The following is a 22809-nucleotide window of genomic DNA, read 5'->3' as shown; positions in this document are numbered from 1 at the left end:
TGTTCTTGGTATCGGTCTGGTTGGTGGTCCCCCAAGTATACACATTTGTTAAGATTCATGAGCTGTGCACGTAAGATGTGTGCACTTTGACTGTGTAATGTAAATTATACGGGTAAAGTGCTGTCAGGACAAAGAAATCAAAAGTAAGCCACCATGTATGAGGCCCAGCGTCATCACTTTGTCTACACTAACAGACACTTCCAGGTAAACTTCTTCATTAGCACTTGTTCAAGGCTGATCTGTGTTTTATTTGCAAGTTACGAGTTGCCAACAGACCAGGAAATCCCCAACGTTCACAGTGACTCTCGTATTTGCTTTGGAATCAGGAACACCATGTCCCCTCTGTTAGATTTCACTTTTACTTTCAGTTCTAGACTCCGGGGCAGAATTTCTATTTATCTCCTTAACTAAAAATGTACTAACTTAGAGTGAAATACCCTTGGACTGGCACTGAAGTTGTTAGAGCACTTACGACCATGTGGAATTCCTTCCAGAGAATCATGATCGCCCTCAAGGGAAACAGATATTTTAAACTTGATTTAAATACAATAGGACAATGAGAACACACCACAGTTGAGAGTCCTAGAAGTTCCAAACCAGGAATGGGGTGAACACGCTTCTCATACCCTGCTTAGACAGGGACAGCAGAAGAAAGCTATTGTAAACCAGATACTAATGGCCTCGTGTGTCTATCTTGTCATTGTCCTGAAGCATTTCCTCGCTTCCTTCTGTGTATACAAGAGTATTGGAGAGAAAACATATTTAGGTGATGTTTGGGTGCTGCAAGGAAGAGTGGAGTTTTTATATAAAATAGTTGGGATATTCACAGAGTTGGGAGGGAAAAGGTAAGTTATGTTTCACTATTTAAAAAATGGGTGCAGGTTTAGGAGAGAGAGGGTCCAAATGGATACACTGAGTCCGTTTTTGTCATTCAGTCAACAGAGGTTTATTGAACACTCCCTATTTACAGGTACCCTGCTTGTACTAGAATAGTGTGCTGAACAAAATACATGCAGCCTTGCTCCTGTGCACCTTAGCATTATTATAGGAAAACAATTATTTTTAAAACTTCAATCACTGGGGAGCCTGGGTGGCTCAGGCAGTTAAGCATCTGATTCTTTCTTTCAGCTCAGGTCATGATCTCATGGTTTGTGGGCTCGAGCCCCACATCCGTGCTGACAGTGCAGAGCCTGTTTGGGATTCTCTCTCTCTTCCTCTCTCTCTCTGCCCCTCCCTTGCCCATTTTCTCTCTCTCGCTGTCTCTCCTAAAATAAATAAGTAAACATTTTTTAAAAATCCATCGTTAAAGTTGCGTGAAATATTGCGGAGGAGACGTGGCGATGCACTCCGGGGCCTGGCAGGTAGGTCTCCTCTCCACTCTCATTGTGCCCAAAGCACCTGGGAAAGCCAGTCCCACCGGGATTCCTCAGGCCGCTGGTCTTTCAGTTGGGACAGGTACTCCCTTGGGCAGGCTCACCACGTCTTCACAAAGATTAGCCCCAGGCAAGTGGGAACTCAGTGTTAAAGGAATTGACAGCCTGGTGCTTCAAGTCCACATGGGGCTCTTCCTAAACCCGATCAGCCTGAAAACAAGAGCTGTGAAGGGGGCCAGGCTGTCCCGCCTTGTCACCAACCTGTTCACCGTGGGGCTCTCTTCTTGAAGAGAAGGCTTTGTGCTCACCCATCTTGGCTTGTAAAATAGTGTCTCACCCCAGGTGTAAAGTCTTCCTGAACAATTGGAGATAATTGGCATTAGTGCTGAGAACATGAATGACTCTCAAATCTGGGTATAGAGCTGCCAGATGAAATCTAGGACAGCCAGTTCAATTTGAATATAAGATAATCAATGAATATGTATTGTATGAGACAAACTTATACCACCAAATTATTTGTTGTTTTATCTCAGATTTAAATTTAATGAGGTGTCCTGTATTTTCATTTGCTAACTCTGGCAACTCTCTCTGGGAACAAAGGGCCTGTGGTTTCCAAGTCACTGATTTCAACAAAATTGAGTTGTCTGCTAGTAACTAATTAAATTTTTTAATTAAAGATCATTAAAGGATTTTGGAGGTATGAAACAGAAGGTCAAAATATTGTGAAAAATTGACAAATGACATTTTTCTGGTCCTATCTATACTTACTTATGTAAAGAAGGTTTTCAACACTTAGAATCTTTAGCAATAAAAGGAGCAGAATCTATGCTGAGCCCTATTATAGTTAGTAATAGGTAATACTGATGAACACACAGTTGAACATTGTTCAAATATAAGCTGACACCCCCACTGAGATTGCATTTATAATAGAGTTTTACTTTTTATATTTAGTAATTATCAACATTTGTGATCTACATTTTTTAATTTTTAAATCTTTAAAACTATTTTAAAGTTTGTTTATTGAGAGAGAGAGAGAGAGAGAGCGAGCAGGTGAGGGGCACAGAGAGAGGGAGAGAGAAAATCCCAAGCAGGCTCTGTGCTGTCAGTGCAGAGCCCGATGCAGGGCTCAATCCCACGAACCATGAAGATTATGACCTGAGCTGAAATCAAGGGTCATTCGCTGAACTGACTGAGCCACCCAGATGCCCCTGATCCGTATTGTTTTGACCAACTGTATAATAAGTATTGAAACTAGTATCAGTAATGCAATCAAAGAGAAATTTTTAACACTTAGAGCCTTTTGATCACAGGAAAAAATAATTTCAAGTGTTATTTATTTATTGAGAGAGAGAGAGAGAGAGAGAGAGAGAGAGAGAGAGAGAGAGAGGATCCCAAGCAGACTCTGTGCTGTCAACACAGAGCCGGAGGCTGGGGGTTGGAACCCATGAACTGTGAGATCATAACCTGAGCCGAAACCAAAAGTCAGACACTTAACCAACTGAGCCCCCAGGTGCCTTGCTTGGAAAAAAACGAATTTCAATTTATACACATTTTGTTTCAGAAATATGTGCCAGAGTGATCATAAAGCTGCCCCTTGCAAACATATATGGAAATACTGTGGAGGCACCAGAAACTAATATAACACTGTATGTTACCTATATTGGAATAACAAATAAAATTAAATAAAAATCTGTGGGGGCAGTAAAATGTTCAAGGACAAAACGCAACGCTATAATATTTACAGTTATTGAAGCCGAGCTGATGTTTAATGGACGATGGTGGGTATCAAATGACTGGCTGTGGTATTTGTATTCGACCAATCGGTTGAAAAGAGGGCCGGATCCACTGTGTTCCAAAATACTTATGTCTGCATTCTGCAGGTGCTTCGCAACCGTGACAACTTTTATGCTTTAAAGTTAAAAATGTCCAGAGGAATTTCGTGTTTCAAAAATCCTCTTGGTGGCTACAAGATCAAAAGCATATAACGCCCACAAAAAAAGGTTTTCAGTCACCTCCAAGGTGAGTTGAAAACGTCTTGCCAGGTTTTGAACCGGGCAGGGTCGGAAGTGGACTGCGATTTCCCTGTGACATGAACTCAGTCACGTTGGCCCCTTCCAGCTGGAGCCCCGACTGCCCTGGGCGGCCGGAGCCACCGCATCCTGAAGACGCCCCAGCCCGTGCCGACTGTGCCGAATGGAACGGGCGTCCGTTTTGTTTCCACGGGAGGAAGAATTCCCGAATAACGTTACAGGATTTCCTTTGGCTCCTGACCATCTTAGCTGTGCTGGAAGGCGGGGCAGTCGGTTGAGCGCCCCCATCCATCCGCTACCCGGCAGGCGGTCCCCCCGCGTGCGCCCGGCAGCTGGAGGGACGGCAGGTGCACAGTCCCCGGTGTCCCGGAGAGGACCGCCGGCAGGCACTGAGAGCTGTCCGGTGCGGGACAAGAGCCTAAAGGAAGGGACTTTTTTTTTTTTTTTTTTTTTTTAATAGCCAGGCCCACCCTAGTTACAAAAACAACCAACCAGGCGAAAACAAACACGCACACACACACCTCGCTACCGGAAACGAAGAAGGCCACGCCGCCGTCCCAGGCACTGCAGCTAGGCCCACGGGGAACCCGCGCTTCCGCCCGCGCCCTCGCTCCTGCGACCGCCGGCGGGGACGCGCGACCGGGCCGACCCCGAGCACGCGGCCGCTGCCCGGGCGCGAGCGCGCGGCGCCGGCCCTCTGAAAGGCCGCCCGGGGCGGGGGGCGGCGGGGGGGGTGCCCGGGGTCGCGGAAATTCCCCGGGGTGGGGGCGGGGAGGGCTGGCCAGGCCGCGGTCAGGGGAAGTGCGTGTGGTTACCGCCCCGGAGTTCCCCCTCGTCCCGCGAGGAAAGCACCGGCCGCTGCGCCGGACGCGGGCGCACGGACGGGCGGGGGGCGGGGGGGTCGGCGCCAGGCGCTAAAAGGCGGCGACGCCCTGCGGCGCTCACCGGAGCCGGGCGACGGCGGCCACCCGACGGCGCGGCCGGCACGCGCGGGGCCTCGGGGCGGCAGATGCGCGACGGGCCGCGAAGGCGCGGGGGCGTGTGTGCGCGGGCGCGGACCTCCCCCGGGGCGGCAGGAGGTAACGGGTCGCCGGGCGCGCGCGTGCGAGCGCGCGCGCGGGCCTCTCCTAGGGCGAGGGGCCCACGGGGCAGCGGGTGTGCGGGTGCGCGGACCTCCCCTCGCGCGGGCAGGGGGTTCACGGGGCGTACGGTGGAGCGCGAGGGTCGATGCCCCCCCCCCCCCAGCCCCTGCCGTGTGCACCCCCGCGCCAGCCAATGGAGGGCCAGTGCGGTGGGAGGCCCTCGCGGCCCGGGTGACCCCAGGGCCAGGAGGTGTCCCCGCGCCTCGGTGGATGCCCAGTGAGCTGCGGGACAGGGCGCCCCACAACTTGGTAGGGAGGCCCCAGTCGAGTCCTGCTCAAACCCGCGGAGGAACGACTGTTGGAATGTTCGCACGTGGTGGCACAGAGAGTAGATTTCTGGTCGTTTCCCCGGTGGTCGGTGCTGGGACCCTGTAGACACCTTGAGTGAGTGGTTTCAGGTTCAAATCTCAAGGTCTCCAGAAAGGGGTACAGTTATTATCTCCGTAGACAATGAGGGAACTCAGGCTCAGGGACGTTTTCTTGCCCAAGGGCACCCCTCCGGTCTCGGTCACCTGAGTGGAAACTTAGGAAGCCTGACTTCAGACCCTCATATGAAACCGTCGGGGAGCAGACTTGGGAGTCATTACTGTAAAATTGATGTTCTTAATGCTGTGCCGGTGACCGTGAGGGTGTTGTCATCACCCGGCGCTCAGTCAACTTTGCTAACATTCACTCTGAACTTCGTGTCTGCCTTCCACAAGGTGCCCGGCAGATGCCGGCAGTGGGTGGGCCATCCAGGGCTGAAACCTGGTTCTGATCTGGAGGAGCTCACATTCCGGGGAGGCAGAAAGGGGCCAGGGTCACAGCTGTGCATTTGTCAAGCGCCCAAGTCGGTAGAGGTGGCCACCAGCCCTGGGATCAGGAAGGTTGCCCACGTCACGCTAAGGGAAACGAAGAGGCTGATTCTGTGAAGGAACCTCTAGAAAGGAGACAGGAGTCCCCAGAGGGTGGCATCACAGTAGCCAGGGGACTGGGACATATCTAAGAGGCGCCAGGGCCAAATGTAATTTCCCCTGGTTGTGGGGAAGAAGGTGCTGGCGTTAACAATATCGACAGCACCCTTAATTGGTGCTGGCTGAATGTAATTGAACAGGGGGTCTCACCCGAGGCCCTTGGCGGTGAAGACAAAGTGAGACGCAGGCACCACCTGGGCCTTGACAGCAGGGTTTGAACCGCACAGGTCCCCTTATGTGCCTGTGGTTCCCCTGAGTACGGCACAGCGTTGTAAATGTATTTTCCTTTGGTTTTCTTAACATTTTCTTTTCTCTAGCTGGCTTTATTGTAAAAATACAGTGCATAGTACATATAACATGTAAATATGCATTAGTCGAGTGCCATCGGTAAGGCTCCTGTCAACTGTAGTGTGTTACTAAGGTCTTCAGGAGTCAGCAGTTACGCTCAGATTTTCAACAGCCTGGGGAGAGGGGCGGGTGCCCCTGACCTTGCATTGTCCAGGGGTCCGCGGTAGTCGCCAGAATGGAAAGTGGGGTCGAGAGAGGATTTTTGTTGGTGTTTTCATTTTGAAACTGAGACAGACTTAAGCTTGCTTGCTACATCGAGGGAAGGGTCCGCAGAGAGGAAGGGGTGAGGGACTGGGGCGGAGAGCAGGATTTCTGAGGCAGCGGGTAGGTTGTGAGGCAGAAAGGCATGGGTTTGTGGAGGTGAAGGTCTCTAACAGAAGGCACAGCAGTCTAGCGAACAGGATGCGGGCCAGTGGAGGAGAAATTTGAGGAGGGCCCTGCAGGTTTGCAGACTTGCAGGGGCCAAGGAGCTGCCTAGCTCACCAGAGCTGTGGCTGTGCTAGTCCCCAGCCTAGGGCGGGAGGCATGAGGGTCCCCAGCCTGGGGGGAGGGCCTCATCCTGGGGGAGGGCCACTGGGGTCCCCAGCCTGGGAGGAGACTGTGGGCCCCCAGCCTGGGGTGGGAGACGTGAGGGTCCCCAGCCTGGGGGGAGGGCTGCAAGGGGGGGCCCATTCTGGGGGAAGGGCCACTTGGGTCTCCAGCCTGGGAGGAGACTGTGGGCCCCCAGCCTGGGGCAGGAGGTGTGAGCGTCCCCAGCCTGGGAGGAGGCCATTGGGATCCCCAGTCTGGGAGGAGACTGTGGGCCCCCAGCCTGGGGCAGGAGGCATGAGGGTCCCCAGCCTGGGAGGAGGCCATTGGGATCCCCAGTCTGGGAGGAGGGCTGTGGAGGTCCTCAAGCTTGCAGGGAGGCCTCAGGGGTCCCCATCATATTTGGGGTCTGCGTGCTGGAAGAGGGTAAGAGGGTTTGAATCCATCTGGGGTGGGCATTTTTTTGTACTTTATCATACAACTGTTGCCTGTATTTCCGCAGGCATGCATGTGCCTGTGTCCACCCCCAGGCTTCTTCAGCGTAAGGCCTGTGTAAGCAGTTCACAGTCTCAGATGTATAGAGGCCAGGCAGGTGACAGAGCGAACAGATCTGGGGGTGTCTCTTTTAAACAAAACCCCACTCTATTTATGCGTTTAACACGTAGGAATATTCTTCTTCTCCACAAATACAGGACTCTCATTTTTCTCCAAACTTGTCTCTCTTTGTCCACCTTGCATTTTTGGTACTTTTGACAGACACAGGTATTAGAGCAGTCTCACTCCCTTGCTGACCGTACTGTGAGAAAAACCACAGTTCCAGTTCAGGGACAAATGTATCCGTATCAGAGGGCCGGGGCGTGTGCCCTGTGTGAGAGATGAAGCCGCTGTGTGCCCGCCGGCCGCTTGTCACCCACTGTTGGCAGTCTGGTTTTCACAAGGACCTGGGATCTAGGGTCATGGGAAATCTCTTACTTTTAACAGTGTTGGTAATGAAGCAGGGCAAGTACATTAAGTAACAGCACTGTATCCATGTTAATTTCCTGGCCTCTACAGTTGTCCCACGATCACGTAAGATAGTAGCTTTGGAGAAGTTGAGCATAGGGTATGTGGGAACCCTCCCGTTTCTGTAACTTTTCTGTATGTATGAATTCATTTCAAAATCCAAAGTTAAAAAAATGAGTAAAATACCGAGGCCCAATTCTGTGAAAGCTGAACATAATAATGCCCTTGCTGGCCACCCGCTGGAGCCCTCTGGTTTTCACTTGGGATTTCGTGGCCTCTGCAGTGCATCACACAGCACCGTGTGTTGGGCAAGGTCGCCAATCAGCCGACACTAGTGCTCTGGCTTGAAGAACATGTTTATAGGGAGATCGTTGTGTTGTATCTGTGAGGTATTTGACTTTTAAAACTGTCTTTTTCTCGTTTTAAACAGGTTTTACAAAAGAGGCAAAGTGTTCTACCTCTAGATTTTTTCCATTTTTTTCCCCATAAATCAAAACATCTCAAAATGGAGGCCTAACACCCTTAAAAGGGACTTAGTCTGATCTCCGGGAGGTAGTTTTGTGCATGAAGAAACAAATTAAGTGTGAACTGGAGTTTTTATTATCCCAAAGGATGTTAATTTTAAACAATACAGTCTATTGGCATGAGGTGTAACTATAAAGTCATGATGATCTCGTCTTTGAATTTGACTGGTGGATATAAAGGGAAGTGATTGTAGCCAGAACAGAACAGAGAGAAGGAACTTGTGTTTGGTACAGACCTGAAAATGAGCGACAGTTATCTAGAACAATATTCACCCCTCTACTAAGTTAGAGAAGCACGCAGGTGAGGCCTCTGACAGGTCAAGAGACTTCCATGGTGACAAAGAAATGTCCAGAACAAGACTTTGCGGTGCCCCAAGTGTCGAGTATGGCACACTAGCATGGATGATTGGTAAAGGAATGATCTAAGCACTTATCTGAATGTGCATGTGTTAAAAGTCTCAAGTTCGGCTTGTTTGAAGGGGCTGTTATCTCTGAGAAGGACGACGGTGAGAATGATGGCTGGATGGTCCATTTTGGGAAAACAACAGACTTACGCAAACACAGTGACTAGCCCCGGAAGGGTTTCTGCAGTAATGTGTAAAATTTTTGTCCACTGCTGATGTTAGACACAATAACTGATCCCTGGAACAGAGCTACGTTTCTCATATCACCTGGAAGTAAAGAGCCAAAGTCGCAGCGGAAACCCCAACACCTGTGGGACCCAGGAAACTGCACAGAAATCACGGCTAGAGAAGCCACGAAGACCCGTTTGCAGATTGTTGTTCATGTTACTGACACAGAAACTTTTTACTGATAGCTGGTCGTAATTTAGAAACTACTCTGAACTTTCACAAGGTCTCTGTTTGGCAAAAGGAGGGGATTGTGACAACGTAAATTCATTATTTTCTTGTTGCGATGAATTCTGGCTCAAGGTATGCTGTCTTTGGGATTTCTGACCAAAGCCACATTTGTACACTTCGATTATTCATCTTAGTATACAGACTCAGCCCTCTGACTTTTGACTGTTTTAAGAAACAAATCCATTGTCAGAATAGATTTGGTAGTGTCTTTCAACGGCGTCAAGCTGAGCCTAAAAAGACCAGTTGAACAAACACATTCTTCTCTGAGGATTTATTTGAAATACAGTATTCAGTTTGCTAAGTTCTACTGGAATCACTAGGACTAAGTAACCAAGCCGCTGACTATGGGAAGTAATTGTCGTTCAGGTAATTTTGAAACAGGACTTAAGATGCATCAGCCAATTCTGTTCCCACTTCAGCTCTTCATTTGTAGGAAAATTCTAGATCGTTTTGTTTTTCCTATTACAAATATTCTAGGAAGAAAAATTACTTAATTTGAGCACGATTTGGGATAGATTGTATTCCATCGCATCTAAGATGTCACTAATTGGAAAACACACCATTATTTTATATAGCTCCAAGAAATAAAAGCCCTGCTAATTAAAATACGGTATTTGTTAGCTGAAAGATACCTCTTGGTAACAGAGGTGTTAAAAAGATACATCCTACAATCGGTGAAATGACCCCAATGTACTTGTTTCTTCTGTTCAGGCAGGTCTTACGCTTTTCTTCTGGCTACCAAATTTCATGATTAAAAAAAAGCAAAATAAACATAGTTTGGATTTTTTTCTGTGGAGCACGTACAGGGCATAGGTTTCCTCCCCGAAAACAGGCTGGCAGTGTGAGCCCCACGCCTGGTCTCCAGGCCAGCCGGGCACCGTGAAGCCCCCACCCCTGCCGAGGCGCTGTCCTGCCTGCAGGGGTGCCCGACGCCGAGTGGCATCTTAGTGACCTGAAGCGCTCCCCGCTTGTGCGCAGGGTTTTGATTTCCACGACGAGGTGCCGTGTGCCATCGTGCTCGCGCTGTGTGTGTAAAGATTATGGAAAAGTGCAGTTGCACACACTCTCTCCCTACCGCGTGTCAGCGTCGAGCTTAGAATCTCACCATGCGGAAGCCCTGAATACACAGAGGGAAAGAAGGACAAGAGACTTCCTGTTCTGGGTGTCCACCTAGTGATAAAAGTAACCACCGTCCAGAGCCATGCACAAAGCTACCTCCCCAGAGAAAGGCTGGTCCCTTTGCCACCCCGTCCGTTTCGTCATGAACATCGGAGCAAACAGCACATTGTCATCAAAGCTGCTGAAAGGCGGCACCGTGTCGGGGCTGAAATACGACCACTCGTGTGAGCTGTACCGAATGTCCACGTTCTCGGCCTTCCCCGCCAGCGCCCCTGTCTCGGAGCGGAGCCTGGCCCGGGCCGGGTTCTACTACACGGGCCGGAAGGACAGGGTCCGGTGCTTCTGCTGCGGCCTGACGCTGGACAACTGGAAGCAGGGGGACAGTCCCCTGGAGAAGCATCGGAGGCTGTACCCCAGCTGCAGCTTCATCCAGAGTCTAAATCCGGTGAGCGCTTCGGGCGCCCCCTCTCAGCCCACCTGTCCTTCCTCAGGGACGAGCTCCAGGCTCTTGCCGCCTCCCAGCGTGGAAAACGGGGGCTGTCCTAGCCGCTCCTGCGCCACCTTCCCGCAGAACCCTGTGACCTTCAGAGCAAACCAAGGTCTCTGTCCCCGGAGGATGAGTCCCCACCACCGTGCGATGGAGGCCGAGGAAGCCAGATTGCACTCGTTCCAGGGCTGGCCCTTGACCTTCCCGCTGCCGGAGCAGCTGGCCAGAGCTGGATTTTACTACCTGGGCCCTGGGGACAAGGTGGCCTGCTTCGCCTGCGGCGGGAGACTGAGTAACTGGGAGCCGGACGACGACGCCCTGTCAGAGCACCTGAGACACTTCCCCTTCTGCCCGTTCGCAGAAAGCCGGCTGCAGGACACCTTGCGGTGCGCCGTGTCCAACCGGAGCATGCAGACGCACGCGGCCCGCTCCCGAAGCTTCTGCAGCTGGCCCCCCAGCGTGCCTGTTCTCCCCGAGCAGCTGGCCCTGGCTGGCTTCTACTACATGGGTGAGGGGCCTCGTGCGGTCGCGGGAGAATGGCCCGCGTGTTGTGCCTTAGCTCGTCGTAGTGGGCACCTTGTGTGTATTCATGAGTCTTGGTCCAAAATTCGTTTCAGGGCACAGTGATGACGTCAAATGCTTTTGCTGCGACGGTGGACTGCGCTGCTGGGAATCAGGAGACGACCCGTGGGTGGAGCACGCCAAGTGGTTTCCAAGGTGATTGTTTTGAAACCCTCCGTGCAAACGTTTGTCATCGTTATGGGACGGGTTATTTGTGTTTACCTGACAGTCGGCTGTTGCTTTAGTCTTTCTTTCAAAAATGCACTCATGAATAAATTTAGGATGAATTGCTTAGAAAAATAACTTAACCATTTTGACGGAAGATACAGGTTTATGGTTTCCTGTGTACACACCTCGTAGAGAAGTACAGAGAAGAAAATGTAAAAGTCCAGAAACCTCATTATCTAAAGAGGACCACAGTGAGCATTTTAGTGAATATCCCTCCAGACACCTCTTGAAACATACGTACATCGGTAGATGAACGTATACAGTATTAAGTGAATTAGATATTCTATATACCGTTTTGAAACCTTTTTTCAGTTAGCCTCATGTCTTGGACATATTTCCATTTATTCAGCATTTCATGTTAATTGATCATCTGTTGCCAGGCAGTGTTCCAGGGGGTTAAAATACTCAGTTGAACAAACCCAAGATCCTTGGTCTCACACATTAACTTAATAGCCAGAGAAGCAGACACTTCATAAAAACTTAATAAATTATGTAGCATGTCGGAAGATAGCAAGTGCTACAGACAACGAGAGAAAACAGGATGGTGAGAAAAATCAGAAGCACCAAGCAGGTTGGAGTATTAAATAGGGTGATCCGGGTCAATATAGACACATCTCTCCTCCTTTGATCACTACAGAACATTTCCTTGTCAGTTCCCACACTTACTTTTGATTATTGCATGCTCATTTGTGCTCTTGCTTTGAAATTGAAGTCAAGAGGCTTCCGATGGTATTGTTCACGGTCAAAACTTCTAGTGTTTCTAAGAAGTGCTCCTAGGTTTCCATTGCGGGAACTTTGAGAACATATAAAGACAAGGGTGAATCTGGGTTCCTTTTATACTTGGGTGACAGTGGGTGTGTGTGATCTAGGAACTGCTGACTTGGGACCATCTGTCTTGTTAGAAAATGTGTTCACCTTCCTCATTATTCCTCTGTTGTTCTGCTTCGTGTATTTTTAACTTTTAAATGTGCAGGGTTTATGAGAGAGCAGCATTATTTATTAGAGAACTTTCTCCCTGTCTCTTGACTCTGTTCTCAGTGTTCAGAGTGTATTTGGCAATCTGCGAAATTTTGAAGAGCACAGCCGGGAGCTCCCAGTGGAGACTGAGAGCCCCGTGACCCTTGGAGCTCCAGCGTTGGTGAGGCACTGTGTGCAGTCTCTCACTTACGGCATCTTGCCTCTTCCCGTGTGTGAAATGAATGTTAAGTGCTGATATGTACGTTTATGTTCACTGGAAATACTTAGCTGCCTACAAATAATGGGGTTAAAACAACCCCCCAGACTTAACTTTGTTTGTGTTTCAGGTGTGAGTATTTGATACGAATCAAAGGACACGAGTTCATCAGTCAGATTCAAGCCAGTCACCCCTGTCTCCTTGAACAGGTATGGGTGGCTTTTACAAATCATTGGTCAACAACAGATAAATTATCTTCTGCTAATCACAGAGAGGAGTACTTAGCGAACAGACAAAGAGTTGCTTTAAAAATACGTTTCATGTTTTTATAATACCCAACATGATCTTAGAGCTAGTCTTTGCATACAGACGCCGAATTAGAGACCTACCGAAAAATATTTAAGGTATGGCTCTGAGTATTTCTGTAACAAGGTTTCAGTAAGTTAAATTATTTGAGGGAAAAAATTGGCATGCAATAGTTTTACTATACAGTTTTTTCTTGAAAAGATGTGAGAATGAGAATTGTACTGGTCCTTCTCCTCTTCCTGGAATGAGATTGCTGGGAAGAAGGCAGAGCAGGAGGACCCTCAGCTCACCTCGTCCACACCGGATACAGCTAGAGAACAGCCACATCAGTAAATAACCCAGAAAGTGGCCTGAAGACTGGCCACACAGACTCTACAACTAAATATAGAGAAAAGGCCACATGGAAGATGGCAGGAAGGGCAGGGACGCAGTGGGCAGCTCAGTGGACTGCAGGCCATCTGCGGGAGAGAGGGAGCCACAGGTGCAGAGAGGGGGGAGAGAAACAGACCCTCACAGCAGGGATCCCACGTGGGCAAGAGAATCCCCGTGACATCTGGCTTTGAAAACCAGAAGGGCTGAATTTTGTGAATTCTTACAACCATCAGGACTAAAAACCTGGAATTTTAAAAATTGGCACGCCCAGCTCTGGAACGGCCAATAGGTAAGAGGAAACTGAGTCCCCACCATTAGACAGCACAACAAACAGCCCGCGGAGATAGAGAGTACTAAGCAGCAGTTTGGGGCCTGTGGGAGGCAGAAGTGTTTACTCCTTTCAGACTTCACTGAGGGACTTCTCTAGGAACCAAGGAGCTGGCAGGCACCATTTCCTTACTCTGTCCCTCAGCATAAGCACGTGGCCACCTGTGGGAACCAGGGCAGCGCCTACACTTGCTACCTGACTTAAATCACACCACCCCCTCTGCTGGGCCCACCCCAGTCCCCGTGCTGTGGGTCCCCTGCAACCAGAAGATTGGCATGAACCTTGCTAACACCACGTTTTGCGCTTTGTGGATCCATCTCATCCAACATGCTCTTGGCCGGAGCTCATCCAAACCGGGGCTGCAAGCCTGGCGGGGCGCAAGCAGCCCCGACGAGGGCCAGTGCCACTCCGAAATGAGTCCCGCCCCAGGGGGAGGGGAAGACAACCACACACACCGGTCCCAACTGGCTGCAGTAGTGGGTGGGGGTTGGGGGGCAGACATCGGGTCTGACGGCAGGCCCTGCTCACCAACGAACTTCTCAGGGAGCAACAAGCACAAGGCCGGTGCTACTGCATCTCTGGCGAACCCCTGCTCTGACTCAACTCAAACCCAAGGTGGCCCCAGACTGGCCCACAAACAGCCCAGGGACAAAACCCTGCCCACAATAGGCAAAGACACCCTGTGCGGACGACTGGACTTAAGGCAGAGGGGGCTCAGCCACCACAGGAGGGCGCACATCACATATAGGACATGCCCCTGAAGGGCCAGGTTCTGGGGAACAGGGGACAGCACGGCAGGACATGGAAAGTTCTCTCCTTCATGAGGACACTACTTTCAAGAGCGGGAGATGGAGCTGACTTTATTAACACACAGAAACAAACACACAGACAAAATGAGGAGACAAAGGAATATGTTCTAAGTGGAAGAGCAGGAGAAAAATCACGGTATGAGACCCAAGCAAAACAAAGATAAGTAATAAGTCTGATGGAGAATTTAAAGCAATTATCATAAAGATACTCACTGGATTTGAGAAAGTAGTGGAAAGTATGAGTGAGATCCTTACATAGAGATAAGGAATAACATAGCAGAGATAAAGGCTCACTAAATGAAATAAAAAAAACATGGGTGATGGAATGAACAGCAGGACAGAAGCAGAGGAATGAATTAGTGACCTAGAAGGCAGAGGAATGGAAAGTTATCAAGCTGAGCAGGAAAGAGAAAAAAGTTATGCAAAATGAGAATAGACTCCATCAAGCATAACAATATTTGTATTATATGGATCCCCGAAGAAGAAGAGAGAGGAAAGGGGGCAGAAGATTTATGTGAGGCAATAACAGCTGACAACATCCCTGCTCTGGGGAGGAAAAACAGAAATCCAGATGTAGGAGGCACAGGGAGCCACCAATAAAATCAGCCCAAGGAGGTCTACACCAAGACACATAGTAATTAAAAAGTGGTGATAAAGAGAATCTTAAAAGCAATAAAAAAAAAGATATTTGCATATAAAGGGAAACCCCATAAGGCTAGCAGGGGATTTTTCAGCAAAAACTTGGCAGGCTAGAGGGAATGGCAAGAAATATTCAAAGTGCTGGAGGAAAATAATCTTCCTAGAAAAGCAGATAAGAATTTATATAATAGTTTGAGGGTTACTTTGTAGCCACAGTCAGTAGAACTGATCTAGGGTCCAACTTATCCCAAAGGATGACCCAGGAAATGTCAGGTGTTTGGGATAAAAGGCAAACAATGATTGTCTCATATCACTGAGAAGGTGTAGCCCTTTTCTTGCCTTCATGAATGAGTATCGGCTTCATCAAGAATAGTTTATGGCACAGAGAATTACTTTTGAATGTAGATGCAATATTGCTTTTGAGGTAAAAAATCATTTGCCGATAAGCTAGTCAGTTTCCAATAAATTGAATAAAATAGATCTCTTGACTCATTTATATTATAATGGACAGGGTAAGACTTATATCTATCCTAATTTATGTACTTTTTTTTCCTGCAGTTGTTATCTACTTCAGACAACACAGAAGATGAAAATGCTGAGTCACCAAGTATGTATAATGATGATAATTACTGCACTTAAATTATTTTTTTAATGTTTATTTATTTTTGAGAGACAGAGTGTGAGCAGGGGAGGGACAGAGAGAAAGGGAAACTCAGAATCTGAAGCAGGCTCCAGGTTCTGAGCTGTCAGCACAGAGCCCAACGTGGGGCTCAAACCCACAAACCATGAGATTGTGACCTGAGCCAAAGTCAGACGCTTCACTGACTGAGCCACCCAGGTGCCCCTAATTACTGAATTTAAATAGAACCTTTTGGTACTATGGTGATTGGAATGTGATAATAGTAATAATGTACATTGTATGATCTGGACCGTGCACTGCATTCTCAAATTCATTAAGTCGGTATTTGTCAGACTTCAGTGTGTATCATATTTGCCTGAAGAACATTAAAAAATACTGCAGATTATGGAGCACCTGGGTGGCTCGGTCCGTTGAGCATGTGACTTTGCCTCAGGTCATGATCTCTCGGCTGGTGAGTTCAAGCCCCGCGTCGGGGTCTGTGCTGATAGCTCAGAGCCTGGAGCCTGCTTCAGATTCTGGGTCTCTTGTCTCTAGCTCTCTGCCCCTCCCCCGCTTGTGCTCTGTCTCTTTCTCTCAAAGTAAAGAAACATTAAAAATTTTTTTTAAAAATATTGCAGATTTCTGGTCTCCACATTAAACCTACTGTATTGAGTCATGGTATCTAAGGGTGGGACTTGACTATCTGTAGTTTTAACACACTGCTTACATCCAGCCTCACCCTTGTTCTCAGACCTTGTGGGAGCGCGGGCACCACGACATTAGCTTGCTCACGTATTCTTCCTGTAACATGAAGAGGGTAGAAATTATTATTCCCATTTTTCTGTAGGGACCTGAGGCTCAGACAGGTTAAACCTAAAAGATGATAGAGTCACTATTTGAACAAGCTGTTCTACTCTGTCATCTAGTGTTTAATTCACTTCAGTAAATATTTATTGTGATTCTGCTATTCTGAGGAAAAAATAGAGAACAGGGTAAACATACGTCCTATTCTCGTGAGCTAATAGTGCAAGAGATACAGACAAGGACATGGAGAGGGATATGATGGGAAAAGTGAAGCGTGCTGGGCTCTGGGGGGTGCATGAGGGGCGGGTCACCCAAACTGGCAAGATCAGAAAAGACTTTCCAGAGGAAGTACTTGTCTTAGCACAGAACTGAAGGCAAGGGTAGGAGCTAACCAGATGACCAAGGGAGCACAAGAATATTGTAGGCAGAGAGAACACATGAAAGTCTTAAGCCACACAAAAGAGCAGGCACATTTGAAGAAATGAGCAAAATTCCGTATGGCCAGAAAAAGTAGGATCACGAACAGTTACATGAAGGAAGCCGGCCAGCGCTAAGAGTGGTCAGCACTGCGGGCGGGCTTGGACCCAAGAGCCACCAGTCTGTGACTTCTGGTCTTGAGTGTAGAGCATGAATGAGAAAGTGGCAAGAGATGAGGCTCACGAGGTGAGCGGGGCCCAGATTGGGTGCCGTTTTGTAAGCCCCAGTTGAGTGTCTGTGAGAACGAAGCAGTTGTTGATGGAGTTTCAGAAGGAGTACAACACAGTTGGATCTGTGTGTGACAGTCACTCTGGTTATAGGGCCGGGAAGGAAGTAGACAGGAGAGGTTCAGTAGGAGGCCCTGCGGCGATGGAGTGAGTGAGGACAGTGGCCTCTTTGAAAAATACATGAAACATACTGGATTTAGAAAGCTCCTTTGTTCCTTCATCACGGGGAGAAAAGAATGTTTGGTGGCCGGTGATCCTTGACATTCTGTTTCTTTCTCCCACTCACAGTTATGCTGGGGAATGCATATTTTGTATCGGAATACGATATTCCATATTCTTATCTTCGTGACTGAACGCGTATATCATTATTTTAAGTTTAACAAAGTTAAGACAAAATAATGGCTCTACATTTTACTGGACTTTATGTTTTTGAAACTAATAACTTTCAATTCCAAAAATATATAGACTATCCCAACATGTGCCAAATTCTCGATTTTATGTAGTTGTTCATTTTGGGCCTGGAGAAAATTCCTCCGAAGATGCCGTCATGATGAACACACCCGTGGTGAAAGCGGCCTTGGAGATGGGCTTCGGTAGAAACCTGGTGAAACAGACCGTTCAGAGCAAGATCCTGACGAGCGGGGAGAATTACAAAACAGTCAGTGATATTGTATCAGATTTACTTAATGCAGAAGATGAAATCAGGGAAGAGGAGCAAGAAAGAGCCACTGAGAAAAAAGAATCAGGTACATGCATTTAGTAATCAGTGTCTCTTTCTGTATGGAGTTGATGTCTCTGAGTTACTGAAAGTATGCTCATAGTCCAATCAGATTTTATGTTCAATGTTCTGAATTTGAATTCTGGAAATTTTTACATTAAAATATATTTGAGAGGTGCCTGGATGGCTCAGTCAGCTGAGCATCTGACTTCGACTCAGGTCATGATCTTGTGGTTCATGAGTTCGGGCCCCGCGTCGGGCTCTGTGCTGACAGCTCGGAGCCTGGAGCCTGCTTGGGATTCTGTGTCTTCCTTTGTCTCAGCCTCTCCCCTGCTCATGCTCGCTCACTCTCTCTCTCTTTCTCTCAAAGATAAATACACATTAAAAAAATTTTTTTTAATATTTTTGAATTGCTCATTAGTAAATTGAAAATGTATATATTGAATGAAAGCATTTTCTTTTCTTTTTGAATGTTTATTTATTTTGAGAGAGAGTGTGTGTGCATGCAAGCAGGGGAGGGGCAGAGAGAGGGAGAGACAAAGAATCTGAAGCAGGCTCTACCTCAGTGCTCAGCATGAATTATTCAGGCCTGTACACCGCCAGGCTGGCAGCAACAGATCCCAAGCTCATCTTTGACCATCATCTTTGAGATCATGACCTGAGCTGAAATCCAGAGTCGGACACTTAACTGACTGAGCCTCCCAGGTGCCCTGAGTGTTAAGGATTTTCTTAACTTATATTTTTACTCTGGGTCGTTAACTGTATATGTAATCATACATGGCTTGTTTTTGATCCTAGGTTCATTCCCCTTTGCTATAAATTAGGGTAGAATCAGGGGCAATTATGTATTTTAAAATTACCATCACAGTGTGTCTCAGCCTAATGACATTATGATAACATTAATAACATACATTAATGTATGGGTTATGATTAAGTTTCCTACCTGCCCACACAGGAACCTAGTTCCCCTTTGGGGTGTCTTTTGTTTAGGGGAGGTCTAGGATGCTGTTCCCATTCTCCTGGGACAGGTTATCTTGCCAGCCTTGTCTGCCACTGTATCATCTCTGCTCAGCCTTCCTTTGCAAAACTCTCCTCCCCCAAGCATGTGCATTCCCATCTGGCGACTCTGGACCCTGCCATCCCTCTGGCCTAGACCAAGAGAAATCTCTCCGTTGCCACCCTTTGCTAAGCACGGACCAGATCCGTAAGTGTTTCCAACACGGTTGAAGACAGACTGCAACTTTTAACGAGCTCTTCCTGGAGATGTAGGGATAACAGAAGAGCATTGTGTCACAGATGGCCATTGACGGCTGTAAGTGTTTGGGCCTCTCGGTGCCTCTGCGGCCTTCTTCCTGCGTCTGTCTGCCTAGCTTCTATTCTGGTTCATCTCTCCAAAGTTGTGGCCGTTTTACACACATGACCAGGGACGTCCCTTGCGAAAGCCCAGGTCCCCTGGTATCCCCAAAGCCCAGAATGAGAAAAGTTCACCCCTTGTCTTGTGTAGTGCCGTCTGGGGTCTGTTTCCTCCCGGGATGATTGACTGTAAGATCGTCCGCTCTGTGCTTGGACAAGCCTACCGCTCCGGTGGCTTTGTCTTCGGGGCCAACCTAGACAGACGTGCCCAATCCTAGCAGGACGGCATCCTAGCTTTACCAAAGCAGGCATTATTCAGTCTGCAGACCCCTGGGACGGCAGTGACAGAGCCCAAGCTCATCCTTGCCTGGCCTCGTCAGGGTTCCTGTTTCACCGTGAAGTGGAGATACGGCTGCTTGACCTGGTGCTGGTCTGCTCCGACTCAGCTGCTAGTCACCGGCGAGCACTTCTCAAAGTCTGAGGGCATCCAGCTATAAAGCACTTATGTTTCTTTCAAAGAAAATCCACAGTCTGCACAGATGACCCCAGTCAACAATACACAGTAATTGACATCGTCAGAAAGATGTCTTAGTGTCTCCACACACCCTAATGTCCACACTGGTAAGCACACTGTGCACATAGTTTGTGCCCCAGAAATACTGTTTGAATGAGTGAACGAAAATATCTCCGTTCAGGTTACTGATGATTTTATAGTTTTCCAAGAGCAGTAGGTAAGCAATTTATTGACAGGTGTGTAAGTAAACTTAGGATAATTTTTCCAGAACCAAAGAATAATATGCTTCAAAGGTCTATTCACGTCTTTCCCTCTTACGTGCCAGAAGGCAGTCTGTGAGTTTCAGATGAGTCCTTTTCTCCTCAACCACTAGCAATCCAATTTTAGAAGCCTTGAGAATTTCAGAGAACTTGTTACATTTGTCTAAGTAAAATGTAATTAGAAACATAAATGTTAGATGGAAAAACTAACATACTTCAACACCAGGTGCAAATTATATCACTACTTCTCTACCAGAGGATTTACCCCAGCGCATTAGGTGCAAAGTCATAGCCCTCTGGCCATTACTTCTTTGTTCCTTCTGCTCTTTACATACGAAGGCTTGCCTGTGCCTCTGTTCAACGCATACTTGTGGAGCCTTCTCTTTGTGCCACACACTAATCTTGGTCCTGGCCATTTCTCAGTTTTTTCCCAGAGCTCCAGCTCTCTTCAAATAGGGTATCTCTGGCCTTGACTTTTTGACTAAGCACTATTTTTTATCCTTTATTAAATGATTCTATTTTTGTGTCCTGTTACTTGACAGAGTTAGCATTTCTAAAATCCAACAGTCATTTCCCCCACATAAGTTTTTTAGATAGTCCCACTTCTGTCATTAGTTATTTTATAGAAAGAGCCTTATGGGTCATGGCAAAATTGTATAATAACGATTAAACTTAGGTTCATAAATCATATTGCCAGGAGATAATAAAATTGCAGAATTTTGAAATGCAAAGTATTTTGCCAAGAGGTACAAAACCTAGATCTTCAAGGGGACTATGGTGATCCTGGAGACAGGAGGGTATCCCTGGCCAGTAGGATTTAATTTTTAACACACTGTTAATGCCTTTCCCCACTTCCTAGAAAAGATTTGAGTAATGGCAACATCGTTAAATTAAAATTAAAATTAAAATTTCATCTTCAAATGGAATTTTGAAGAAATTTTATGGGTGAATGATCATTTGAGAAATAAACGTTCTGTTGTTTTCATCTCCTGATTTTATCTTTCCCCAAGTTGACTAGACTGAATTGGAATTTCAGTTTTATCAGGTTCTAAATGTTACTTGGTTAAAGGCTCAGCAGTTGTTCAGAATGTCCAGGAACACAGATCACGGCTCCAGACTGCCTCCGCCTGCGCTTGACTTTGGCGAGTTGTGTGTCATTTACAGTTTGTTCGCCTCCCGGTGCCTCCGGTTCCTCGTCTGCTGAGTGGGGGCAGGGCGCCTCCCTGGGACAGCTGTTATGGAGGTGGAAGGAATTAATATGTGATGCAAAGTGCTTAACACAGTGATCGTCAAGATGGCCCAGGCAGCAGGTGGCCCCAACCCCAGCCACCTGCGCTGCCTGACCAATGACGAATTATGTTGCTTTTTCATGCAGTTACGTGTAGGCGTGGAAGGAAGTGTGTGAGCACAGTGGGAACATGTTTGTTTTCTTTTTTACAAAGATGATGTGTCATTAATCCGGAAGAACAGAATGGCGCTCTTTCAACATCTGACTTCCGTACTCCCCATCCTGGATGGTCTCCGAACTGCCAGAGTGATTACTGAGCAAGAACACAGTGTTATTACACAGAAAGCACAAACATCTCTGCAAGCAAGATTGCTGATTGATGCTGTGTTAGTGAAGGGAAGTTTTGCAGTCACCGTATTTAAAAACTGTCTCCTAGAAATGGACCCCGTGTTATACGAGCGTTTCTTCGGTGAGTGCTGCAGTTATTTGGGGGATCTTTCTAAGCCAATTGAAAATACGCTTTTCGTGTGACAAGCACTGGGTGTCGTACATCAATCAGTGTTGAGTCGCTATATCGTACACGCGAAACGAATATTGCATTGTTAACGCACTGGAATCTAAAATTCAATTCAATTCAGGTTTTTAAAAAAGAAAATATGCTTTCATCTTAATACTTTGGGATCATTGAAAATAATTCAGTCTAATTTATAAACTATTAATTGCACAAAAAGATAAAAGATTTTTATTGCCTTGATGTTATGACAGTTATGTATAGCATTTGGCCAGAGTCTAAGCTCTTAGTTTAAAAATGTGTATTCCGTGAATAAATATTAACGTTGTTTGTTATAGTGCCATTTTGTTTACTGCTTTTTGCTTTTCTCCCTTAGTGCAACAGGACCTAAAGTATGTTCCCACAGGAGATGTTTCAGGTAAAATAGTATTAATTTAACCAATAGAAAACATTGGTTTTATTTTCTTGGCTTTTCATGGGAGCAGAAGCAGCAAGTTTCCTGTCATTAAAAATTCTTTTCTCGGGGCGCCTGGGGGGCTCAGGTGGTTAAGCATCGGACTCTTGATTTCAGTTCAGGTCATGGGCTTACAGTTTGTGGGATCGAGCCCCCCCAACAGGGCCCTGCCTGCTTGGCATTCTCTCTCTTTCTCCCTCCCTCCCTCCCTCCCTCCCTCTCTCTCTCTCCCCCTCCCCCACTGCCCCTCCCCGCGCGTGCATATGCTCTTGCTCTCACAAAAAATACAATTAAAAAACATTAAGAAAATCCTTTTCTCTTGTTAGGTTTGCCAGTGGAAGAGCAGCTGAGGAGGCTGCAGGAGGAAAGAACCTGCAAAGTGTGCCTGGACCGAGAAGTGTCCATAGTGTTCATTCCCTGCGGCCACCTGGTGGTGTGCCAAGACTGCGCCCCTCCCCTCAGAAAATGCCCCATTTGCAGGGGCCCAATCAAGGGCACCGTCCGGACCTTTCTGTCGTGAAGAGGATCCAAAACTGTTTAAACTTTATAACTAACGGATTAAACGTATTCTATTTTTTACTTCTATACTGATTTGGTTTCCTGAGGATTTTTTTTTTTTTATCTATTTGCAGCTGAAAACCGTTCTATATAAACATACACCTAACACATATGAAGCATACATATATTAGCAGGAGAACGGTGGGCTTTTGTTCCTGTGAACAGGAGTAGAGAGAGCACTCCACGCTCAATACTTACTGAAAATCGTAAGTGAAGTAAAACTTAAAATTTTGAAATAAGCTTTCAGAATTTTAAACACGTTGGCGTTGTATGAAGAATCGGGAGCACTTTGGGGGCGCCTGG

The 22809-nt window shown here is 47.3% G+C and overlaps 1 protein-coding gene and 1 long non-coding RNA gene across 2 annotated transcripts; one reads left to right on the top strand and one right to left on the bottom strand.

Annotated features, from left to right (window-relative positions):
• Positions 1-497: 497 nt before the first annotated feature.
• Positions 498-6056, bottom strand: LOC106976509 (uncharacterized). Its single transcript, XR_008290744.1, has 2 exons — positions 3116-6056; positions 498-1728 (listed from the first exon to the last, which is right to left on the bottom strand). It is a non-coding gene; the product is annotated as an uncharacterized LOC106976509 (long non-coding RNA).
• A 425-nt stretch (positions 6057-6481) lies between these two features.
• LOC106976507 (baculoviral IAP repeat-containing protein 3-like) lies at positions 6482-22533 on the top strand. Its single transcript, XM_015073942.3, has 8 exons — positions 6482-10874; positions 10984-11083; positions 12460-12538; positions 15342-15390; positions 17414-17656; positions 21198-21452; positions 21871-21912; positions 22275-22533. The coding sequence occupies exons 1-8, from the start codon at positions 9962-9964 to the stop codon at positions 22466-22468; spliced, it is 1875 nt and encodes a 624-aa protein (XP_014929428.3). The 5' UTR covers positions 6482-9961; the 3' UTR covers positions 22469-22533.
• The last annotated feature ends 276 nt before the right edge of the window (positions 22534-22809 follow it).

This window comes from Acinonyx jubatus, chromosome D1 (genome assembly GCF_027475565.1).
Source record: "Acinonyx jubatus isolate Ajub_Pintada_27869175 chromosome D1, VMU_Ajub_asm_v1.0, whole genome shotgun sequence".
Lineage (NCBI taxonomy): Eukaryota > Metazoa > Chordata > Mammalia > Carnivora > Felidae > Acinonyx > Acinonyx jubatus.
The sequence above is the reverse complement of the archived record's forward strand: the minus strand, read 5'-3'. Positions and strand labels throughout refer to the sequence as shown.

What these genes read in the sequence shown, in the direction of transcription:
- LOC106976507 (XM_015073942.3), top strand. Translation starts at nt 9,962, where the DNA reads ATGCACAAAGCTACCTCCCCAGAGAAAGGCTGGTCCCTTTGCCACCCC. An exon ending in GGCTGGCTTCTACTACATGG is followed by an intron (nt 10,875 to 10,983) that starts GTGAGGGGCCTC and finishes AATTCGTTTCAG; the next exon opens with GGCACAGTGATGACGTCAAA. An exon ending in TCCCACAGGAGATGTTTCAG is followed by an intron (nt 21,913 to 22,274) that starts GTAAAATAGTAT and finishes TTCTCTTGTTAG; the next exon opens with GTTTGCCAGTGGAAGAGCAG.